Below are 23,506 nucleotides of genomic sequence, written 5' to 3'. Positions count from 1 at the left end.
AGAGAGAGAGGATGAGAGTTGAGAGAGAGAGAGAGAGAGAGAGAGAGGGAGTGAGAGAGACAGAGTGAAAGAGATAGAGAGGAATAAAGGAAGAGAAAGGAGAGAAAGAAGAGAGGGGAGAGACAAAGGAAGAAGGAGAGAGAGAAAGTGAGGGGCGAGAGAAAGAAAGTGACAGAATTAGAGACAGAAAAGGAAGAGAGGGAGTGAGAGAGATACTGAGAGACAAATAGAGATATATATAGAGAGAGAAAGAATGAGAAAGAGATAGAAAGAGGAAGAAAGGAAGAATAAGGAGAGAGAATGTGTGTGTGTGTAAAAGAGAGAGAGAGAGAGAGAAAGCAAGAAAGAGGGGAAAGAGAGGGAGTGAGAGAGAGAATGAGAGAAATAGATAGAGAGAGGAAGAGAAAGGAGAGAGAATTAGAGAGAGAAATGAGAGAGAGGAAGAGAAAGGAGAGAGAAATATGTGTGTGTGTGTGTGAGAGAGAGAGAGAGAGAAAGAGGCGAGAGAGAGAGAGGGAGTGAGAGAGAATGAAAGATAAATAGAGAGATAGAGACAGGAAGAGAAAGGAGAGAGAATGAGAGAAAGAGAGAGGAAGAGAAAGGAGAGAAAAAGAGAAAGGGGGGGTTTAGAGAGAGAGTAAGTGACTAAAATTTTATAGATTTTTCAAATTTTCTCCATAACTCAGTGTGTGAGATGTAATCAGAGAGATTCAGAGTGGTTTGGTGTGAAATGGTTCAGATGTCTTTACAGTGGTGGTGATAGGAACCAGGGGTCGCCATGACTACAACACAGATATAGATATTTTATTTACTATCCAGAACCACCAGTGAACCTACACGAGTCTTCTGAGTTTATATGGAATGTTGATGATGGAAAATAGTGGAAAATCTGAAATAATAAGTTTTCTTTGGGGACTATTTTGCCTCACAGCGCCCTGCATGTATCCCTCCACCATGAATGGAGTTTAAGTTCTCTAAACTATCATAAAACAGTGTCTCGGTCATCAGGCAGTGAATTCATAACCATTTCATGTAGGAACTTTCTGTGAGGGAGCTTTTAGAGGTGGACGTCTGGTTCCTATCACCACCACTGTGAACAGTTCTGACTCATTAAGGTTATCTAGAACAGAGCGTTTCACACCAAACCACTCAGAACCACTCAGAACCGCTCTGTTTACATCTTAACCACTAAATTATGCAGAAATTGAGAAAAATCAGTGGAATTCAGGTTTATTTGCAGAAACACTTTGTTTGTGCCTGTGGAATAACAACAGTTTCAACTAAAGCAAGCTTGGATTTGGGGGCTTTTCTCTTCTCCATATTTATTCAACCGGATTTTGGTTCTGGTTCTGAACCAGCAAGCCACGTCGAGAGATTTCAGGATCTAATCCGGTCCGTAAGCCAAAAATCTGATCAGATAAGTTTGGCAAAAGCAGACAGAGACAGAGAGTGAACACAAAAGCCCTGAGTACTTTTGCGTGTTGCTGTTGGCCCCTATGGGTTTAGTTACAAACTACCAGAAACTTTATTTTTTAATGAAATTAGGGAACCATTTAGCCCTCTGTGGTCTGAGGTGATGTTCTCAGTTTGTTCATATCTCCTTAAACTCTCCTTTAAAGGCTCTTCATATAACATGATCCTCATATGTTTCATATCTAAATGCTCCGTTATCTTCATCACTACTTTCCAAACCCGCTGCAGCAGCTTCAGCAGCTGTAAACTCTCTGCACGCCGTTTCACATGAGTCTCCGATGTGGACCGAATGAAGAATGAAGGGTTTCCGGCGTGATGGTCAGTCCTTAGTGAGTTCCTGAGTGTCCATTGGTCAGTTTCACACAGAATGTAGACGGACACACCAATCCACCAGTTCCACACGGTGAGAGGCAGATGACGTGTATCTCAGCCCCTCTTCATAGGCTCATAACTCCGGATGTGAGTGTCGTATGATCTCGTGTTAAGATGGAATGGAAAGGGCGACTCTACAGATTCAGGAAGTGTTTGAACTGGATTTCTGAGCTGGATCATCTCAAAGATACAGACACAGATATAGAAACAGAGAATTTGATGCACGGGTGAGTTTATGGACCTCAGCAGGTTAAGGTGGAAAGGAGAGTTTGATTAAGAAGCTGGCAAACAGGAAGCCAGATTTCTTTTGAGGTTCACCAAATTTAACCCAGAACCAGACTTTTAAAACATAGATAAATAAAACACAAGAACAAAATTAGGGATTAAAATAGATCATAGGTTGTTAAAAACAATATTAATGAACGATAAAATTCGTTGGAACAATGACGTGGATGAGTGTCTAAGGCTGAAATTGTTTTCATATTGAATTTCCAAATTATATATATTGTACATTTTTCAACATTGTCTTTATGTTTTAAGTAGGGAAATTGAACCTAATAACACAGAGCTTGTGAACTGGCCATCTGGCGCACTGTGTTCAGCATTCAAGCCTCAAGCTTGAAAAATGTGCTGGACTTGGAAAAAAAGGACTTAAACATAATTTATAGAAAATAAAAAATCTTGATTGCATTATTGGTCAGAAAAATCACAGTTAGATATTTTTCCCAACTAGTTCAGCCCTAGTTGTGTCTTAAGCTCTATTTGGATGGGATTAGTTTTCCGCAGAGAGGTGGACAATACCAGTTCACCTCAGGACGCCTATAATGTTTATGAGTGATTTGCACAGGATAAGAAGTCTCAGTCTAAATGACAGAGATGGGAGCAGCTACTCCATTTATCTGTTGCCTTCACTCCAGAAAAGAGTAGAAAATATGTTAAAACATTTAAATTAGCCATTATTTTGTTTACGGTAACCATTGAATTTACCTAGCATCACTGTTAGCTTGGGAATGCACAACAACCAGACAACTTCACTGCATAAAGCCAAAGTTTTTTTTCTGTAGTATTTAGGGTTTCTGAGTTGCACGCGTGAGGCAGGACAGCGACGATACATATTGGCCTGATTTTAGCCTCAGAGAACAACATGAAGCTGAAGTCGGCTTCTTATTCGCCAGCTTCTTGTTTGAATTTTCCCGTTCCACCTTAACTGGTGCAGCATATCCGTGTAAACGCCTGTATCTGATTACGTTCCCTATCGGAAAGTTTAAGTCCGTTCTGATCATGTTCGTCGCGTCATAGTGAAAGTTTATACCGTTCAACATGGCGGAGCAGAAACTGGTCTGCAGAGGAGACGAAGTTTATGCTCTGATCTTTAAAAGACGGCGGTGGGACGGACGTCCAGCTTATGTGTCTCAGAACACGACGTCTTCCTCTCGGCCTTCTTTAATAAGGACATGTGAAGGACGTTTTCCTGAGTCTGACGTCATTTTAAAGCAATTAAAAACACAAGCGCTGCTCACTGCTGCTCGTCTCACGCGGACTGGACTCACTTGATGCTGGTTGTCATGGTAACGTCTACATTAAGCGGTTCTCTACACACGTGTAATTTTGGATCAAGTTTCTTGTAGTGAGCATGTAAACGGAGATTTTCATCAGGTTGTTGAGTAGAGTGAGAATAAACACCTCAGTTTTAATCTATAATCGGAATGTATTCAATCAGATTGGCAAAAATCTTAGCATGTAAACAGTCATTCCTTCAAAACGAAGGCAGTTATGTCATTAAACTGTAGGAGAACTGTTTCAGCGAGGCCGGTGTGATGGAAATGAAGGTCTTCAGGTTGTGTTTTTGAGTCGATATGAAGCCACGTGAGCCGCCGTCCTGCTCCAGCGAGCATTTCCTCCTACAATGTAAGTCGATGCTCTTACATAACAGGGGGAATCTTCCGGCCTTTCGGCTCGCGGCTAACAGCGCTCCATTGATCCTGAGAGAGGCTGCCGGAGACGCGCTGCCAGTAACTCGGCATCAGCAGCACTTTTCAAGTTGATTCTGACAATTTCAGATTTGCAATGGCATTAAAGTGAGAGAGAGAAAGTGAGGAAGAGAGAGAGAGAGCGAGCGTCCTGTTGAAAGACTGGAGAAATCGAGCCAGCTGGTTTTGATGGTGGAAAAAAGAGAAGATGGCATTTATATTTTATAGCTTCGTGCTGGTGAATGGAGATGTTTGTCTGGATTCTTCTGTTTTTTATATGAAAGAGAATGAAAACCAGAAAGGAAAGGGAAATCTCTTGGGAAGAAGAAAAGTTCGGAAACTCATAGAACTCATAGGAACAGTTTGAAAAAGACAAATTGACCCAATTTTCTCTTCACACTGTATGTAGTTGACCATTTTTGATGGATTTCTGCTCTAAATCAGTGACAGTTGAGCAAAAAATCCCACTGGAACTTTTCGTTATTGGCGTCAAACAGTGTATACATTACAGCCCATATTGTTTTTGATCAGAAATGTTTAGACATTGTACATGAAAGTTTAGGCATGTCTGCTTAAGTTACATATTTCTGATTTTCTAAGTGAAGAAAAAAGTTAAAACAACATGTGCATGGTACAAACTTAGAAATGACACGTCTACAAATTCTAATGCATGATTGCTATTTATTTTCTAAATTTAATATATCAGAAAAAATAAAACATGAAATGTGGCTTGTGCAAAAGTTGGGCTTCTTGTTGATCTACTAGTGATTTTTTTGTGTAAGGTCTCAGAGCTTATTTGGCTTATTAGTCCAAGTCAGGTACATATAATTCCACAGCATAGTAAGGCAAGGCAAGTTTAATTAAACAGCACCTTTCATACACTGCTGTCATTCAAATTGCTTTACAAATGAGAAAATACAGTCAGAAAATAGTAAAAAAAAGTAAAGTAAATGATAGTAGAAATAAAAAAAAACATGATTAAAACATAATAAATTCTGTGACTTCTCAATATCAGCAATGGCTTCATCTAAGCACCAGACTAAGGATCTAAAACTATAGATAATTGACTCTTACAAAGCAAGAGAAGACTGTGAAAGCTAAGACAAGATCTGGAAGACCAAGAACGATCTGAGAGAAAACTGCTGATAGACTGGTCAGGAATGCAAAGCAAAACCCCCACATCACTGCCAAGGATCCACAGGAAGATTTCGCAGGTGTGGGAGTAGCGATACTGTGGCCCACTGTGCAGTGTTGTCGGACAAATATCATCTACACTGAAGAGTTATCGGAACGTAACCTTAACTGTGGTCTCATCACAAAGTCATTGTCTGAAGTCCGCAACTCAACATATAGATAGGCCAGATAGATTTTGGAATCAAGTGTTCTGGTCTGATGGAACACAGCCACCAAAGGCATGTTTGAAGAAAAGAAAAAGGAGCAGTATTCGATGAAAAGAACTCCGTGCCAACTGTTAAACAGTGGGCTGAATCTGTTATGCCTTGGGGTTGTGTGGCTCAGGACATGCCAGCAGTCACTGAAGAAACTGAAGATGAAAAGAGGTTGGATATCGAATCATAACAACGTCAGATTCATGACGTGTCCTTAAAGCGCAGAACTGTTCTCACCTTTGTGCTCTTGAGTGTGTGTAGATTCTGATCTTGCCTAAGAACAAATCCCAGAAACACTGGCGAATGTCAGAATCTTCGTCAAAACTGCGTAAGTGTGTTTTAAGAAGAATTTTTTGATCAACAAAACAAAAGAGGAGGATTTTGGAGTTGACTTTACTGTAATTCAGTATTATTGATTTGTGGGTTGGTCTTGCTGTGTGCAAGATGAACCATGAATATTTCTGGACTTGAAACATTCTGCAAGGAAAAGTGGACAAAAATACCAAACAAAAGCTGCAAGTTCAGCCAAAAGGGTGCCTAAATTTTTGCACATGCCACATTTTAAGATTTTTCACCCTTTTTCAAAAACAAATCATTTAAGTTTGTTCCATGTGGAGGTGGTGCAAACTTCTTTTCACTTAAAATCAACAAAATGTGTAAATTGATTGTAAATAGATGTTTGTGTACTGTATTTTAAAAAACAAACAAACAAATAAACTGGAATTGGTAATCCCAGATAGGGCTGGGTGATATGAAAATATAAAAGCATTATAAATAAAATATAAAAATTTGGTTTTTCACAACACACGATATGTGTTAGGATATTTGGTTTTTGTGAGTTTTTAAGAATTGTAACAAACAAAAAAACAAAAAAAGCAGCAGTGCCACATTTAAAAAATACAATCAGAAACTGAATACAGTGGTTTTTATTCAACATTTCATGTACCGTGCTGCAGTTCACTGTTCTTAGAGTATTGACACTGTCCATGATGTTCTCAGAAAGGCATATTTTGGGGTAATTTATCATGATGTCATCATATTACGTCCCCCTAATCCCTGCCAAAGAGCACTGCAACTCGAACAGATACCCATAAACACATCATAGATTATGATGTATAATATGTAAATGTTTTGGATATATTTGCCTAATAAAGTACACTTTTAAAAAGATGCTTATTCAAGGGTTCTTTAGCAAAGAAATGGTTCTATACCATGAACACTCAAGGAACCCTTTGCATGATTAAAAGGTTCTTTGCATCATGAAAGCGTTCTTTAGATTGATGGAGAATGTATTATATATGGCTCTATATAGCACAAAAAGGCTTCTATATAGGGTTCTATGTGCTGTAGACGGTTCTATATAGAACCTTTCTCAAAAGGCTTCTATATGGCACCAAAATGGGTTCTTCACATTGTAACAATAGCAAACCCTTTTTGGTGCTATATAGAACCCTTTTCAGAAAGGTTCTATGTAGAACTGTCTACAGCACATTCTCCATCAAGCTGAGGAACACTTCAATCATGAAAAAGGTTCTTTGAGTGTTCATGGTTGTATATAGAACCATTCTCTTTACTAAAGAACCCTTGATGAACCATCTTTTTATAGAGTGTAGTAATAAGCAGCTGGCCAATTAGCAGTTATTTACTTTGTAATGATTAATAAAAGCATTACAAAGGCTTTATAACTTCCACCAAGAGTAAAATATTACCGCTAGGTGTCTCCAAACTTTTGATGGGCACTGTAGGTGCGTGAAAACTTCTAGAAACTCAGTTTGTGTCCTGAAACCTCAGGTTTTGACAAGCAGGAGTTAAAAGAGCCGCAGTAGAGAGTGGACAGCAGCAGGTTCCTCAGCTCTGACAGGAGAATACGTCTCAAACAGTCACTCACACTCTGATGTTTTAGAGCCTCGGGCCGCTCGGCCGTATTTATATCACATGACGGCAGTGGGACTGTCAGAGCCCCCCGGCAGCCCCCTCACCGCGCATACATGACAAACAGGTGGATAAAAACACTTATATAATCTTAAATAATACCTTATATAAACTTAAATAACAGAATATAATCTAGTGTTCAAAAGTTTGGAATCAGCTGTCATGTTAATATTTTAGTTATTTTATATATAACAGTAATTTATAATCCAGATACAATATGTATTTTATAATATAAATGTATTATAAGATGTAAATAAGTACTCTGCATGCCAAAATGTTTTTTTATTCAATACTTGAAGTAATAATGAATAATTTTATAATTGATGTACATTTGACAAATAAATAAAAACAAATATCATTTACAAGCGGTCTTATTATAAATATCTTTCTTAATATATTTTTTTCTTAGATTTTCATTTGGAATATTCATTTTATTAAAACTTAATTTCCTGACATTAACATTATTAGAACGTCATTTCATTATGGATATTAACTTTTACTGTAACGAATCTAGATGTTAATTTTGTAGAACTTTTATATAACATTATATATATATATATATATATATATATATATATATATATATATATATATAAAACTCTATTCTTTAACCTTATTATTTAACTTCACATCTTAAAGTGATAGTTTGGCGAAAAATTACCCGAATGGTGTCTAAAGTTTGCTTCTTTGGTTTTAGTTCTGGAGATTTAAGTCTATTATAACTTAAAAGTAATGGAAGCTTATGTGCTACCAGTTAGCATGGTGCTAACTGCATGCCTAAATCATATCCCGCTTCAAAGTGTGTGGAGATGTTCAGTATCTGTGATAGACTATAATATGTGGTTTCTGACTCTGTATGACTCACTGCTTTCTGTAAACATGGACTAAAGTACATTAGTGTAGCTAAAAACAGTAGCAACATGAATTTTATACAAACTTTACTTGCAGAAAAGTTGGGACGGTATGTGACGTGCAAATCGAAACAGAAAGCGGTGATCAGCAGATTCTGTTTGACCTGTTTTTAAATAGTACAAAGAGAGTTTTAGACTCAGATATTTACTGTTTTAACAGTATACTGCTTTTGATAAATATATGCTCATTCTGAAATTGATTCCTGCAACACATTTCAAAATTTTGGGACAGGGAAAATGTTAAACTAGAAATATTGTGAAATCAAAAAACACATTAAACAGGTCAAGCTTGGATATAAAAGGGGCATCCATGAAAGGCCGAGTCCTTTATGGATATAAAAGGACCATCTAGATTGTTACCAGTGTAAAGTTCTAAATCCAGCATCTGTCATGGTGAGGGGAGGTATTAGTGTTAGTGAGTAACCTGCTTATCTGTGAAAGCTCCATTAACATTAACATTGTTTTGGGTTGAGGTGAAGGTGAGGGTTAGAAATAGGGCCAGGGTTAGGGTTAGGATTAGGTTTTGGGGTGAGGTTAAGGTTAGGTTTAGGATTAGGTTTTGGGTTGAGGTCAAGGTTAGGGTAAGGATTAGGCCCAGGGTGAGGGTTAGGATTAGGTTGTGGGTTAAGGTTAAGGTTAGGGTTAGGATTAGGTTTTGGGGTGAGGTTAAGGTTAGGGTAAGGATTAGGCCCAGGGTGAGGGTTAGGATTAGGTTGTGGGTTAAGGTTAAGGTTAGGGTTAGGATTAGGTTTTGGGTTGAGGTCAAGGTTAGGGTAAGGATTAGGCCCAGGGTGAGGGTTAGGATTAGGTTGTGGGTTGAGGTTGAGGTTGAGGTTAGGGTTAGGATTAGGCTTTGGAGTGAGGTTAAGGTTAGGTTTAGGATTAGGTTTTAGGGTGAATTTGCTAAATTTCACAAATTAGAAAAAATGAAACATAACGTGGCCTGTGCAAAAGTTATGGCACATTTTATATATGTTCTATTTTTTTCCAATACGTTAAATTTATTACGTAAATAGAAATTGTGCAGTAACATTTGCAGAAAAATGTCATGTTTAAGGATGTGGTTAAAGTGGGTGTGTCAACTTATTTTCATTTATTTTCAACTATAAACTACAGACAACAAACATGACTTGGATGACGAACTTGTGGTTTTCGGAGGAAAAATGTTAGATATGTTTTTTTTTCAAACTATCGCTTTAATGTAAGTGCACTCAGACTCTGTAGGTCACGTTATCTCCGGCCTCGCTCCCTTTTCGAAACCCACGAGGAGGAAAAAAGGGCCGAGAGAAAAGAGGAGGAGAGACGCTGTGGAATAAAAGGATCACATAAAGCTGAGTGAATGCAGGCTGAAAGGCCTTGTGGTGGCTTTTTAACGGATAGTTCCATTCAGACTCAAACATTAAGGAAGCACATTTGTCTGATGCGCCGGTGTGTGTGTGCGTGTACCTGCGGGCGATAAGCTCCTTTCTTTATTGCCCACCGGAGTGCCAGACTGGGGGGGAGAATCTCTCTCATAAATCAGAAGCTCTAAACGTCAGTCGGTTGCGGATCCTCCGTTTTCTCTCGCTCTGCTGTAGCTTCACTGTAATGATCATTCAATTACGGCCCAGCCAGACGTGTCAGTGCAGCGCAGGACGCCGGCCACATTTATCATCATTCTGCTCTGATGTGCTCAGCCGCACTGTTAGGGCTGCGCGTGTTTGTTTTCCTATATTTTCAGTGCAAAAATATCCTCAACATTTTCTAATCCGTTATCCAAAAGCTGGTAATCAATTATTATTTTAAAGTGTTTATTCAGGTGGTGCTGATTTTGAATTTAACTCATAAAAATGTGAGGGCGTCCAGGAGAAATCTGGAACCAAACTGTTCTTCAAACTAGCTCAGAAGCCCTCTACTGCTTATTACTTTTTAATGTATTTTAATGTATGTTTATGTTTCTTTTAAATATATATGGTGATTCTACAACGAAAAAACTCGTATTGTCAAGATCAGTGACTTTAATAATGTGCTTTGGTGTCTAAGACTTTAGCACAGTACATATGGGACAGGTTAATAGATGAACTTTGATATATATGGAATGAACATACATGAATATCAATGTTCATTGTGTGTGTGTATATATATATATATATATATATATATATATATATATATATAATGCACATCTGATTCAACTCATTAACTAATTAATAACCCACTTGTGGCTTGGGTCCAGTGGGTCAGGAGGAGATTGGGAACCCTTGGCAAATAATACATATGAGACACATAATAATTAAATATAGGTATTGCATTTTTTATTACTTTATCATTTTAAGATTTTTACTTTTTAGTAATATTTTCTATTGTTTTGTTTTTTACTGAGTACTACTCGGTACTTTTATTTATTTATTTTTATTACAAATGTGTATATATATATATATATATTTATATATTTTTGCTGTTATATAGTTTTAATTTTTGTCCTAATTCGTCTTATTTGTCTTAAAGTTTCCTATCATTTTATTTTCATCTGCTGTTTTAATAATAATTGCTTGGTCGTATTTAATTTTTTTATTTTCCTTCCTACACTTTTGCTATCACAAATGCATATTTACTCTTTTCAGTCCCTTCTTTTTTGCATAATGCTCGGCTACACTGTAAATGAGGCTTAGTGTTCCCCCCGAGTTTCAATAAAGATTGATCGATTGAATGTATATATAATACATGTAGGGCATATTATTATTACATCTGTATTCTCATATATGCTTGTTCTAACCCCTTAAATATCCTCCAGGATCTGCAGGTTTCCATTCCTCATTGCTGTAATTTAAAAATTACTCTTGTTTTCCATATATTTTCTGAATAATCCACCCGACGATGTAATAAGCCTGATAAGCTGATGGGTTAAAGGTCCAGTTTCCAACTGGATGATGGGAAGTTTCTGATAACTGGATTATACTGCACTGTACAGTTGAACACTTTAGTGCAGTAGGAAAAAAGAGCAGATTCATTCAGAATCAAAGTGCTCAGCACTTTTTATGTGAGGTCCTCTGAGGTAACGTTCGCTCCCTCTCAGCCAGCAAATGGCCAATCAATACCGGATCTCCATCAGATAATAGCAGTGGAGCTGCTCGCTAGTAAAAACAATTCAGAGACCTTCACACAGAGGAAGGCTTAAAGGATTATTTCTCCAATAAATGCTCATTATAGTAACATTCAATAAGAATTAAAGGAGCCCCGTTAGTATGATCCCGTCTGTGTGATGCTGTCCGGCGCCTCCTAGCCTTCAATCATTATTAGCACTTCATGCATTTAATTCTTAGTGTTTTATGGTGCATTGATGAATGGCTAATGATGAAATAAAGCCACATACACTAAGAGATCTGTACAGACCATTCAGAGAAGGCCTAATGATTTCTGTCAAATCACAAAAATGCACATTTGTATTAAATAGAATAATCAAGCTGGTTGTATGTATTGTTGTAATACTCTTATTTCATCGTTAAATCTTGTTTGGAAATGAGAGAGTTGCATTCTTATAACAGTCAACAGAAAATGATCCAATCAGGATTGTTCTCTCTGTGGTATCTGGGTAGATACAGCTGAGCTGCTCTCCCATTGGTTAGGACTGCAGCAGCTGGACTGAAGGCCTCACACGTTAGACTAACTACCAACATATTTAGGCAGGTGATAGAGAAACCAAACAATCATACTTTGACTTACAGTGAGTGGAACTATGAGAGAAAACATCACTGTAGTCCTGTAGGTTCTAGATACGTCAGTGTATGGAAGCAGTAGTCTAAGTAGGTTCTGGTTAGTTGTTAGGAATGTAAAACAGTGGTGGCAGCTCTATGTCAGAACTCTTTACTGAAAGAGTCACTGTAAAATTAATATAACATGAATTGCTGTTAGACTAGTACTCACATACTATAAGACTTCCCATAGGGGCGCTAGCAGAAATTGGCTTTATCATAGAGAGACATTTAGGTTCTCAATAGGAAGCCTAACTCTAATCATCACTGTTCACTACAGGATAAAATGCATTATTATTATTATTATTATTATTATTATTATTATTATTATTATCAGTAGTAGTACACACTTCAAAAAGATGTTTCTTTAAGGGTTCTTTAGTGAAGAAAAGGGTTAAATGAGGAACCATCAACATTCAAAGAACCTTTTGCATGATTAAAGGGTTCTCGGGGAGAATATGTTGTATATGGTTCTATATACCTCTTGTTACAATGTCAGGCTTGCAACAACAGCAGAACCCTTTTTGGTGCTATATAAAATGCTTTTCAAAAAAGGTTCTATATAGAACCATCTACAACACATATTCCATCAATCTGAAGAACACTTTCACGATGCAAAGAGCCCTTTAATCATGCAGAGGGATCTTTGAGTGTTCATGGTTCTACATACAACTATTTTCTTTACTAAAGAACCCTTTAAGAACCATCTTTTTTAAGAATGTAGGGGCAATAATTTTCACTCCACACTGATTTGTGGTGGTCTAGGTGATCTAAATATGGAGAACAGTGTCAAATCAGATCAGTTCCTGTACTGTATATGATACTAAATTAGCATGAGAGCATTTAATACTAAAGGTCGTATGCAAAGATATGAACATCCATGTTAAAATGACAGGTTTTGTGAAGTGAAGAAGTTAACACATCCTCTACAGAGAGCAAACTTACAGGGGAATTTACCAGTTTTCTAAATTCCTCCATAATTGAGTGTGTGAGGTGTAAACAGAGTGAATCAGAGAGGTTTGGTGTGAAATGGTTCAGATGTCTTTACAGTGGTGGTGATAGGAACCAGGGGTCGCCATGACTACAACACAAATATAGACATTTTATTTACTATCCAGAACCACCAGTGAACCTACACGAGTCTTCTGAGTTTATATGGAATGTTGATGATGGAAAATAGTGGAAAATCTGAAATAATAAGTTTTCTTTGGGGACTATTTTGCCTCACAGCGCCCTGCATGTATCCCTCCACCATGAATGGAGTTTAAGTTCTCTAAACTATCATAAAACAGTGTCTCAGTCATCAGGCAGTGAATTCATAACCATTTCATGTAGTAACTTTCTGTGAGGGAGCTTTTAGAGGTGGACGTCTGGTTCCTATCATCACCACTGTGAACTGTGAATTCTGACTCGGTAAGTTTCTCTAGAACAGAGAGTTTCACACCAAACCACTCTGAACGACTCTGTTTACAACTTAACCACTTAATTATACAGAAATTTTGAATAATTAGTGGAATTCCCTTGTAAATATGACCTTTTGTTCCAAATTATGTGCACAATTTCTGTGTATTTGCTGAGTTTAACATGTTGGGGAAAATATATAATAATAAATTCTGAAACTTTTGCACAGGCCACATTTGAACTTTTCCCCAGTATATTAAATTCAGCAAATATCATTAATTTATTAAAATGTGCAGATGTGTGTTCTCTGCAGAGGACGTGGTAGCTTATTTTCATAAAATCGACAGTACATGTAATTTGACCAGGTGCCCACAAACTTTTGCATATAACTATATATCTGAAATAAGACAAAAATTTGTGCTTCTCCATTAATAACATGATTTCTTAGTGCTTCTTGTTGCGTTTATGTATGATATTTAAAGCACATGATCTAACAAAGCTGAAAATGTGTCGTTTTTTATTTTGTTTGTGCCACAAACTGCTTTTCTGAGTGAGAAAATCAACATTTTCCGGCAGCCAGGGTGCTGAATTTTAGATAACAACATCAAATCATTGTGTTTACAGTGTAGAACACTGCAATATGAACATCATGTTCCTCTTTGTTTCTCTCTGACAGAGACGTGTGAGCGGCCTCATAGACCCTTCCACACAATCTCAGGAGACGGAGGGATAAAATGGACAGATGGACGGACGGATGGATGGATGGATGGAGGAGGGAGGGATTTATGAACCCGTGCTGCTAGCTGAACCTGTGTCCACTCCTGTGCTAGAAGAGGACGACGCAGCTTCTCTTGACCTTTTCCCTTTTCCTCTCCGAGGCTCCAGAGGACTCTCGAAGTGTTCGAGCACTTTTGGGCCTGTGGGTTACCATGGAGTTTAAACCGTACACATACAGCACTGTGCAGAAGTCGAGTCGTTTATTCAATTTACAGTCAAAACAGAAAATTCCACCAAACAGAGTCGTTCAGAGTGGTTTGGTGTGAAACGCTCTGTTCTAGATAAACCTACCGAGTCAGAACTGTTCACAGTGGTGGTGATAGGAACCAGACGTCCACCTCTAAAAGCTCCCTCACAGAAAGTTCCTACATGAGATGGTTATGAATTCACTGCCTGATGACTGAGACACTGTTTTATGATAGTTTAGAGAACTTAAACTCCATTCATGGTGGAGGGATACATGCAGGGCGCTGTGAGGCAAAATAGTCCCCAAAGAAAACTTATTATTTCAGATTTTCCACTATTTTCCATCATCAACATTCCATATAAACTCAGAAGACTCGTGTAGGTTCACTGGTGGTTCTGGATAGTAAATAAAATGTCTATATTTGTGTTGTAGTCATGGCAACCCCTGGTTCCTATCACTACCACTGTAAAGACATCTGAACCATTTCACACCAAACCACTCAGAATCTCTCTGACTACATCTCAAACACTCAGTTATTATGCAGAAATGTTTAAAAATTGGTGGAATTCCCGTTTAATTAGAAGTTATTCATTTTTCCCTGTCAGAATGCATATAGACTCAGCAAAAGATTTTAGGCCAAAATCTTCTCGAAACTGTTGTAAATAATGTCTCAGTCATCAGGCAGTGAATTCATAACCATTTCATGTAGGAACTTTCTGTGAGGGAGCTTTTAGAGGTGGACGTCTGGTTCCTATCACCACCACTGTGAACAGTTCTGACTCTAGAACAGAGCGTTTCACACCAAACCACTATGAACGACTTCATCTTAACTGTTTAATTATGCAGAAATACTGAAAAATCTGTTATTCCTAACTCTCAAATGAATAACTTGGATTTAATGACCATTTTGATTTGACATTAAATAAATGAAGGGTGGACTTTTGCACAGCACTGTACATACACTTGCACAATCCATGGACGCTGGAATCCACCTGAAGCGAAGTCTGTATGGAGTTTCTAACAGCACTCCTTTCCTGAAATCATGCTTTTCCTTCTCTTTATGACTCATTGACTTGACATGATTCTTCCAGGAATGAAACCAGAGCTTTTGTTTTGTTTGTTTGAAGCTGTAACGTCCCTGCTGGGTAAGATCATCTCTTTCACACGTTTCTGTAGATACGTTCACCTCCACATGCGCATCATCTCACATTCCCACACCTACATATGCCCTTTAAAAGGCTTCTGGAAATAGATAGCAGTCTTTCGTAGCCACTCTGACGTTTGTAGATTTTATGTTTTGTTTTTGTTTTTGTTTTTTTTCCTATTTGTGTACAACTCATAGCAATAGAAATAAAAGCTGTTGTTGACACAAATCAAAAGAGAAATCCCCAAAATCTCAAATTAACCAACTTATAGATGGCCAGATGTACACAGGAACACAGGCGCAGCGCAAAGCGTGTCTGAAATTAAAGTTCAGTTTATTTATGCTGTGTTTGGTGTTGGAAACTGGGAAATATCAGTTTTCCTGTGTAAATTACACTCGACAGATGAAGAAGTCGTATTTACAAGAGGGAAACTCAGGCTTGTACAGTTCCAAAAAAGTTGGGACAGCAGGTAAAAATGTAAATAAAACTCTCTTTTACAGGTATTTAATTGAAAACAACACAAAGAGCTATTTAATATTTTACCTTATCAACATTATTGAGTTTTGTAAATATGCACCAATTCCTAATTTGATGCCTGCAACACAGCTAAACAGGTGAGTAGGTAAAAAGGGTATGAAAGGAACGTTCACGAAAGGCTCATTCGCCGCTTTGCGAAAAACTGCATGAGCAAATTATCCAACGGTTTAACAGCAAACGTTTTTTTCTCAAGGCAGGATTGCAAAGAATCTAGGGATTCTTCTTCTGCAGTGCATAAAATTATTAAGAGATTCAGAGAATCTGAGAGGTCATAAAGGGCAAGGCCAAAAAAACAGTATTGAATGCCCATGAACTTCGACCCCTCAGACACTAGGCTGCGCCGCAGTAAAAACTGACATGCTTCTGTAATTAATATCATCACATTGGCTCTGGAACACTGCAGACAAGTCTTGCCAGTAACCACAGTTTTTTTGCTGCATGTACAGCTGCAAACTTAGACTCTACGACACAAAGCAGAAGCTAAATAATCACAATGTCCAAAAACGCCGCCGACTTTTCTGGGCTGAGGCTTATTTGAAATGAACTGGTGGAAATGTGTATTGTGGTCTGACAAGTCCTTTCAGATTGTTTCTGGAAATAATGGACCTTTCATTTCGCTACACCAAAGAAGAAAAGGACCATCCAGATTGTTTCCAGGATAAAGTTCAAAACCCAGCGTCTGTCATGGTGTTGAGGGGGTATTAGTGGATACTGATTAGGTAGGTAACCTGCACATCTTCCGTGAAGGGGGTTCATACGCATTATGTAGCAGCATATGCTGCCATCTAGATGACGTCTTTTTCAGGGACGTCCCTGCTTGTCTCAGTAAAGCCTCGGGTTCACTACATGACTTTTAAAGTCTTAACAGATTATTAAAGTCTGGACTTTTTTTGCAGTTTTTTGGGGTGACTGAAATATTGGGGATCACACACTAAATGATTAGGGATCACATACTACTCAGTTTTTCAGCTACTGCTGAACCAAACGGAGCTCACTGAACTCGTGTGAACTCGTGTTCTCCTGTTACTAGGAGACCCTGCTGTTCTCTCTGCCGTTTGCGGCGACTCAGTACAGAAGCAGCAGGTAAACATGTTTAAGTGGATCATGGATTTTAAAAAAGCATGATCAGTTGGTATTTTTTAGAGTTTTAAATGTACATAAACTCGACTGTGCCTTAAACTCTTTTAAAAGACTTTTTACCATTTTTCTTTGTTCACTTGCTGTATTTTCTTCTTTCATGCTCTCAGTTTTCAGTGGCTGTTGGAGGAGTCGTTGACCAGTTTACACTAGTTTACACTCAGAGTCGGGTCGAAAAAATGTTTGAGAAACTCCGACTGGTCTGAAACGTGATCAATGAGGCAGTAAATCTGAGTCTCTGCCCCTCACACACGACTGTCGACTCTGACTGACCTAAAAATCTGCAGACTAGAGCTGACGAGCTCAGACTCAGCCAGACTGAGAGTCGGGGCTAAAATCAGGGTAAAAGCCATGCAGTGTAACCCCGGTTTAAGACAATGCCAAGCCACATCCTGCACATTACAACAGCCTGGCTTCATAGTAAGAGACTCCAGTTGCTAGACTGACCTTCCTGCAGTCCACACCTGACCTTACTTGAAAACGTGTAGCGCATTATGAAGCCCATTATACAGTAAAGGAGACCCCAGACTGTTGAGCAGCTGAAGTGTTCTATCAAGCAAGAATGAGGAAAAAATTCCATTTTCACAACTACAACAATCAGCGTCCTCAGTTCTTAAACCATTACTGACCATTGTTAAAAACAAAGGGGATGTAACACAGCGGAAAACACCCCCCTCCCCCCTCCCAACTTTATTGGAACATGTTGCAGCCATCAAATTTAGAATAAGCATATATATGCAAAAACAGTAACGTTCATTAGGTGAAACATTAAATATCTCGTCTTTGTGCTGTTTTAAGTTGAACACAGGTCAAAAATGATGTGAAAATCATTACTGTCTGTCTTCATTTACATTTTACCTTCTGTCCCAACTTTTTGGGATTGGATTTGTGGATCAGGAGCTCTCAACCTCACTCACTGTTCACACAACTGACTGGAAAAGCTTTTGCAGCCCACAAGAGGATTTAAACTGCCTGATCACTTCAAATGCAAACATAACACAATAATCAATGTAGCCTATCAAATTTCACTTTACTGTATAACCACACAACTTAATAAACACCTAAAAATTTCTATTTGTAGCCATTTATTCAGTAAGGGATGAAATCCAAATGATCAAAAAGAGAAATGTTGCACATTGACTTGCTCTGAAAATATAAGTATATCCAGCTGTCTGTGTTGGTTATGCATTTTTCCAGATGTATCTCTGAGCTCATCTTTAATATGTAGGTATTATATATATATGTATATTATATACAGAATATATATATATATATATATACACACATTAAAATGACTGCCAACGGCCACCTACCAGGACCCCGACGGCCCTTTGTGGGGGCCCACAGGTGTAAAACCACTGTTCTAGATAATACACTAGATGATAGGTTCATGAGATGTGACACATAACACAACTTTTTGTTGTGTTGAAGGGGAAACATTAAACATGCCTGATGTGTTTCTATATGATTCCAGTGAACAGGTGTTTTCTCCTGTGGAGTCGTATTCATTAGTTAACCACCTGGTATGTACAACCTTCCAATAAGCACCTGAACGCAGCGTAACAGCGAAGTCAGACTAGCATTTAGCAGCGAATTTTGTGAGCAACATGACCTTCTTTTCAGTGGAAGTCGCCACGATGAGCGGTTTTGCGTCACAGGCTTTTAAGGCGAATACATTTTGAGTACAAAAAAATTTAGCATATATACAGTATGTATATTCGTATGCAAAAGTTTGAACACCCCCAGTCAAATTACAAGTTTTATTGATTTTTTTAAGTGAAAGAAGTTTCACACATAAATACTGCATCAAGATTTTTCATAAATTTTAATGCACAATTTCTTTGGAAACGTATTGGAAGAAAATCCAACATAAAATATAAAATGTGCCATAACTTTTTCACGCAAAACATTTTTGTTTTATTTTTCCCAACATGTTAAATTCAGCAAATAACCAGTAATTGTGCATTCAAATGTGCAGAAGTGTGTTCTCTGTAAAGGATGTGTTAACCTATTATAATCTCAGTCTTATTACATACTAAGGCTTATTATTCAGTAACTACAGGGACTTCAATGCAAACTGGCTCAGCTATTCTTAGTTTATAGAAGTGTGTAATAAAGCTTTGGGCCTGCCCGTGCTCCCTGGCCATTTAAGGGGTTAACATATTTACACTTAGAAAATTAACAGCAACATGAAATTGAAACAGGGGTGCACAAACTTTTGCACACAACTGTATGTAATCAGCTGTAAGTGTAACATCTCCACCTACTTTTGGTGTGAAAAAGGTTCACCAGTCAAACCAAAAAATGACTGTTTTTATTGAAGTGGTAAAAGCAAATTCTTAGTTTACGCTCTTAAAAAAAGATAGTTCTTCAAAGGTTCTTTAATAAAGGCAATGGTTTTATTTAGAACCATGAGTTCTGTATGGAACCATTTGCTTGCTTAAATGGTTCTTTGCATGGTGAAATGGTTCTTCAGACTGATGGCGAATGTGCTGTGTATGGTTCAAAATAGAACCTTTTTGAAAAAGATTCTATATAGCACCAAAAACGTTCTGCTATTGTTACAAGCTTGAGATCGTAACAGCAGCAGAACCCTTTTTGGTGCCCTTTTGGTGCTATTTTCACAAAGATTCTATATAGAACCATCTACAACACATCCTGTCTCACATTCTCTATCTGAAGAACCATTTCACCGTGCAAAGAACCATTTAAGCATGCAAATGGTTCCATACAGAACTCATGGTTCTAAATAAAACCATTGCCTTTACCAAAGAACCTTTTTTATGTGTAGATCAACAAAAGCAATATTTTACATGAATGCAAACCCCAAAAACACTTTAAATTTGTTAGAATGCACATTTTACACAATCTTCCTTCAAATTCATATCAAATTAAAAAGAAATGATGAAATTCAGGATGAACAGACTGTCCGAAATGCCAGAATGACTTGGAAAGAAATCTTGTTCCATTAACTTCCATTCAAAGTTAAAGGAGACCTATTATGCTTTTCTGTTTTTTCTCTTTCCTTTAGTGTGTTGTAGCTTTTTGTGCATGTAAACGTTCTGCAGTCCCAGAGCTCAGCGTTCCCTCCAGAGGGAGAGACTCTCTCCCACAGAACCCACTTTTCTCAGCTGCCTGAAACGCCTCGCTGGAATTCCAGCCCTTTTCCTTTGTTACAGGATGACATCATCTCACAACACAGTCCTTACTGCCTGTCTACCGGCGAGCTTGGCCCCCTCACACAGTGCACAGCGGCTACTGGAGGAGGAAGAGTGTGTTCAGAGAGACGCTGACCGGACTTTCAGGATCCACTCTGGATCAAACTGATATGGCAGAACCGACGCCGCTGGAGAAACAGCCACCGCGGAGTTACAGCTGCTCAGGAGAGAAGGGTCTGTCTGCAGACTGCAGGACAGGGACGGAACCTGGAGGTTGACCGATCAGAACAGAGTGGGCGAGCTGACCAATCAGAGCACACTAGGCTCTTCAGGAGGCAGGGCTTAAATACACAGGAGCTCTAACAGAGCGTTTCAGACAGAGGGTGAATAGAGATAAACAGTATGAGGAAAATAATGTGTTTTTGTAACAGTGAAGCTGTAAATCTACTCTGAATAAAATTAGGAACACAAATAAGCATAAAACGTCCCCTTTAAGAAAGTTTTTTCCTTCTTATGTGAAATTACGGATCGCACCGGCAGAATGCATCTGATTTGCACCTGAAAAGGTGCAAAAAACGAAAAACCACGTCTGTCTGTTTCTCATTTACACTTTTTTGTAGATACGTTCATCTCACCACACACATCATCTCACATGCACACAGCTGCATATGCCCTTTAAAAAGCCTCTGGAAATGAATAGCCACTCTGACGATTGTTTGCCCCCCCAACATTAACAGCTCATAGCAATAGGAATAAAAGCTGCCATAAATAAATAAATAATAAAAATAATAATGAAAGAATCCCAAAATATAGATTGCGCATTCAGTCTGAATACCGTCTTCCATCCAAGTTTACCTCAGCAAGGGAAAATTATATATAAATAACTGTAAATAAATAAAAAACTCAGAGATGGTTTGGTTTCCCGGCAACAGCGAGCCTCCTTTCAGATCAGTTCATCTATTTATGTTGTTTGTTTGAATGTTTATTTCATTTCATTTTTTTTTTAAACATAATTACTTCTGTCATTGTGGGGCTTGAAATGTCTCTGAGACCTAATTAAAGCAAGCAGAGACTACTTTTCTTCTTTTTTTGTCATTAGGTTCGATTTCAAGCCCACACGTGCAATAAAGCCTAATGCCATTTTTACTTAACGATTTGCATACGATTATATATTCAGTTTCCGATTAAGTGGAGGTGTTTCAAGTCCAATCACACGCCTTAATGCACCGTATTTACATATAGAACTGCGGTTTATTTATATCCAGCTACATGTTCCGGTTGACTCATTCTTTGGCACGTTTGCTCTTAGCGTGGTTCATTCTCACAGCCTGCACTGAAATCAGGAAAAAAGCAGACTTTAGTTCGGTATGAATCATATGTGTTGCTAAATGTATTGGATGCAATGCACCACATCTATCTATAGGCAGCTCTGGCGTTTAAGACTACAGTGAACACCTACTTACTGTCTCATTGTGTGAACGGCTGATGCTTTGTGTGTAAATCCTCATGTTAGATTCCCTCTGGAAACCTTTACCTCCACTCGTTTGGGTTGTGTCAGCTTATGTGACTGAGTTTCATGCTGTGTGTAGTAGTTGAACCGAGGGACAGACGTTAAGAACAACTAATTAAACGTATGTATATGGGTCAGTGACATGAGATGCACTTGTGTCCAAGTCTGTTATTTTCCTATTAAATACATGATATACACCAACCAGCCACTTCATTCTGACCCCCTCCTTGTTTCTACACTCATTGTCCATTTTATCAGCTCCACTTACTATATAGGTGCACTTTGTAGTTCTACAGTTACAGACTGTAGTCCATCTGTTTCTCTGATACTTTGTTAGCCCCCTTTTACCCTGTTCTTCAGTGGTCAGAACCCCCATGGACCCTCACAGAGCAGGTACTATTTGGGTGGTGGGTCATTCTCAGCACTGCAGTAACACTGACGTTGTGGTGGTGTGTTAGTGTGTGTTGTGCTGGTCTGAGTGGATCAGACACAGCAGTGCTGCTGGAGTTTTTAAACACCTCAGTGTTGCTGCTGGACCGAGAACCAAGAACATCCTGCCAACAGCGTCCTGTGGGCAGCGTCCTGTGACCGCTGATGAAGGACTAGAGGATGACCAATACAAACCGTGCAGCAGCAGATGAGCTATCGTCTCTGACTTTACATCTACAGGGTGGACTGACAAGGTAGGAGTGTCCAATAGAGTGGACACAGTGTTTAAAAACTCCAGCAGCACTGCTGTGTCTGATCCACTCGTATTAGCACAACACACACTAACACACCACCACCTTGTCAGTGTTACTGCAGTGCTGAGAATGACCCATCACCCTGCTCTGTGAGGGTCCATGGGGGTCCTGACCATTGAAAAACAGGATAACAAAGTATGCAGAGAAACAGATGGACTACAGTCTGTAGCTGTAGAACTACAGAGTGTGGTTTGTGTTAAAGGGATGAAACTGAGTAAATTAGATTTTTCTGCCAATCTGTCACATTAAGGCTCTTTAATGAAGTGCCTGGATGAAAGTGAATGAGGGAAAAGTAAACCAGCCTCACAGAACGAGTGAAAACAGGAAGAATAAATGCCGCACTGCGACTGTGGTGTTCGGTAACAGCGTCATTATTTTGGAGGACGTTCAATTAGGACTGGAATTTTGAAATTAATTGAGCTTGAATTTTGTTCTCTGGGCCGTAAAATCTGCTAAAAAAAGGAGTTGATTCTGTCTGTCAGTGTTTATAGACAGGAATGGAGTGAAATGATCAGAATGTCAGCAATGCTTGTCCAGGCTGGAGTCTGATGCCTCTCACGAAAACAAAGCCTCTTCGTTAGCATGTCTGGTGCTCAAAGTCTGGCTCCCAAAATGGAAAAGATGAATAACACAAGTATAAAAAATATTCGTTCATCCAGTACTCAGCTCAGGGAAACATGTATGCCAGTATATTACAGTACTAATATCATCAGACATAAAGGGCAATTCCAGAGATTTTTCAAAATTTCTGCTTGGTTGAGATGTAAACAGAGTGATTCAGAGTGGTTTGGTGTGAAATGGTTCAGATGTCTTTACAGTGGTGGTGATAGGAACCAGGGGTCGCCATGACTACAACACAAATATAGACATTTTATTTACTATCCAGAACCACCAGTGAACCTACACGAGTCTTCTGAGTTTATATGGAATGTTGATGATGGAAAATAGTGGAAAATCTGAAATAATAAGTTTTCTTTGGGGACTATTTTGCCTCACAGCGCCCTGCATGTATCCCTCCACCATGAATGGAGTTTAAGTTCTCTAAACTATCATAAAACAGTGTCTCAGTCATCAGGCAGTGAATTCATAACCATTTCATGTAGGAACTTTCTGTGAGGGAGCTTTTAGAGGTGG

General features: G+C 38.5%; 1 protein-coding gene across 1 annotated transcript in view; it reads left to right on the top strand.

Moving 5' to 3' along the window:
* The window catches only part of gabra6b (gamma-aminobutyric acid type A receptor subunit alpha6b), a 50,087-nt gene extending 35,905 nt beyond the window's left edge, over window positions 1-14,182 (top strand). Inside the window, exon 10 of the mRNA XM_036588094.1 lies at window positions 13,855-14,182. Within this exon, the coding sequence (XP_036443987.1) occupies window positions 13,855-13,864 (10 nt within the window). The 3' untranslated portion in view covers window positions 13,865-14,182. The remainder of the gene's footprint in view (window positions 1-13,854) is intronic.
* The last annotated feature ends 9,324 nt before the right edge of the window (window positions 14,183-23,506 follow it).

Source organism: Colossoma macropomum, unplaced genomic scaffold (assembly GCF_904425465.1).
Source record: "Colossoma macropomum unplaced genomic scaffold, Colossoma_macropomum, whole genome shotgun sequence".
Classification (NCBI taxonomy): Eukaryota; Metazoa; Chordata; class Actinopteri; order Characiformes; family Serrasalmidae; genus Colossoma; species Colossoma macropomum.
The sequence above is the reverse complement of the archived record's forward strand: the minus strand, read 5'-3'. Positions and strand labels throughout refer to the sequence as shown.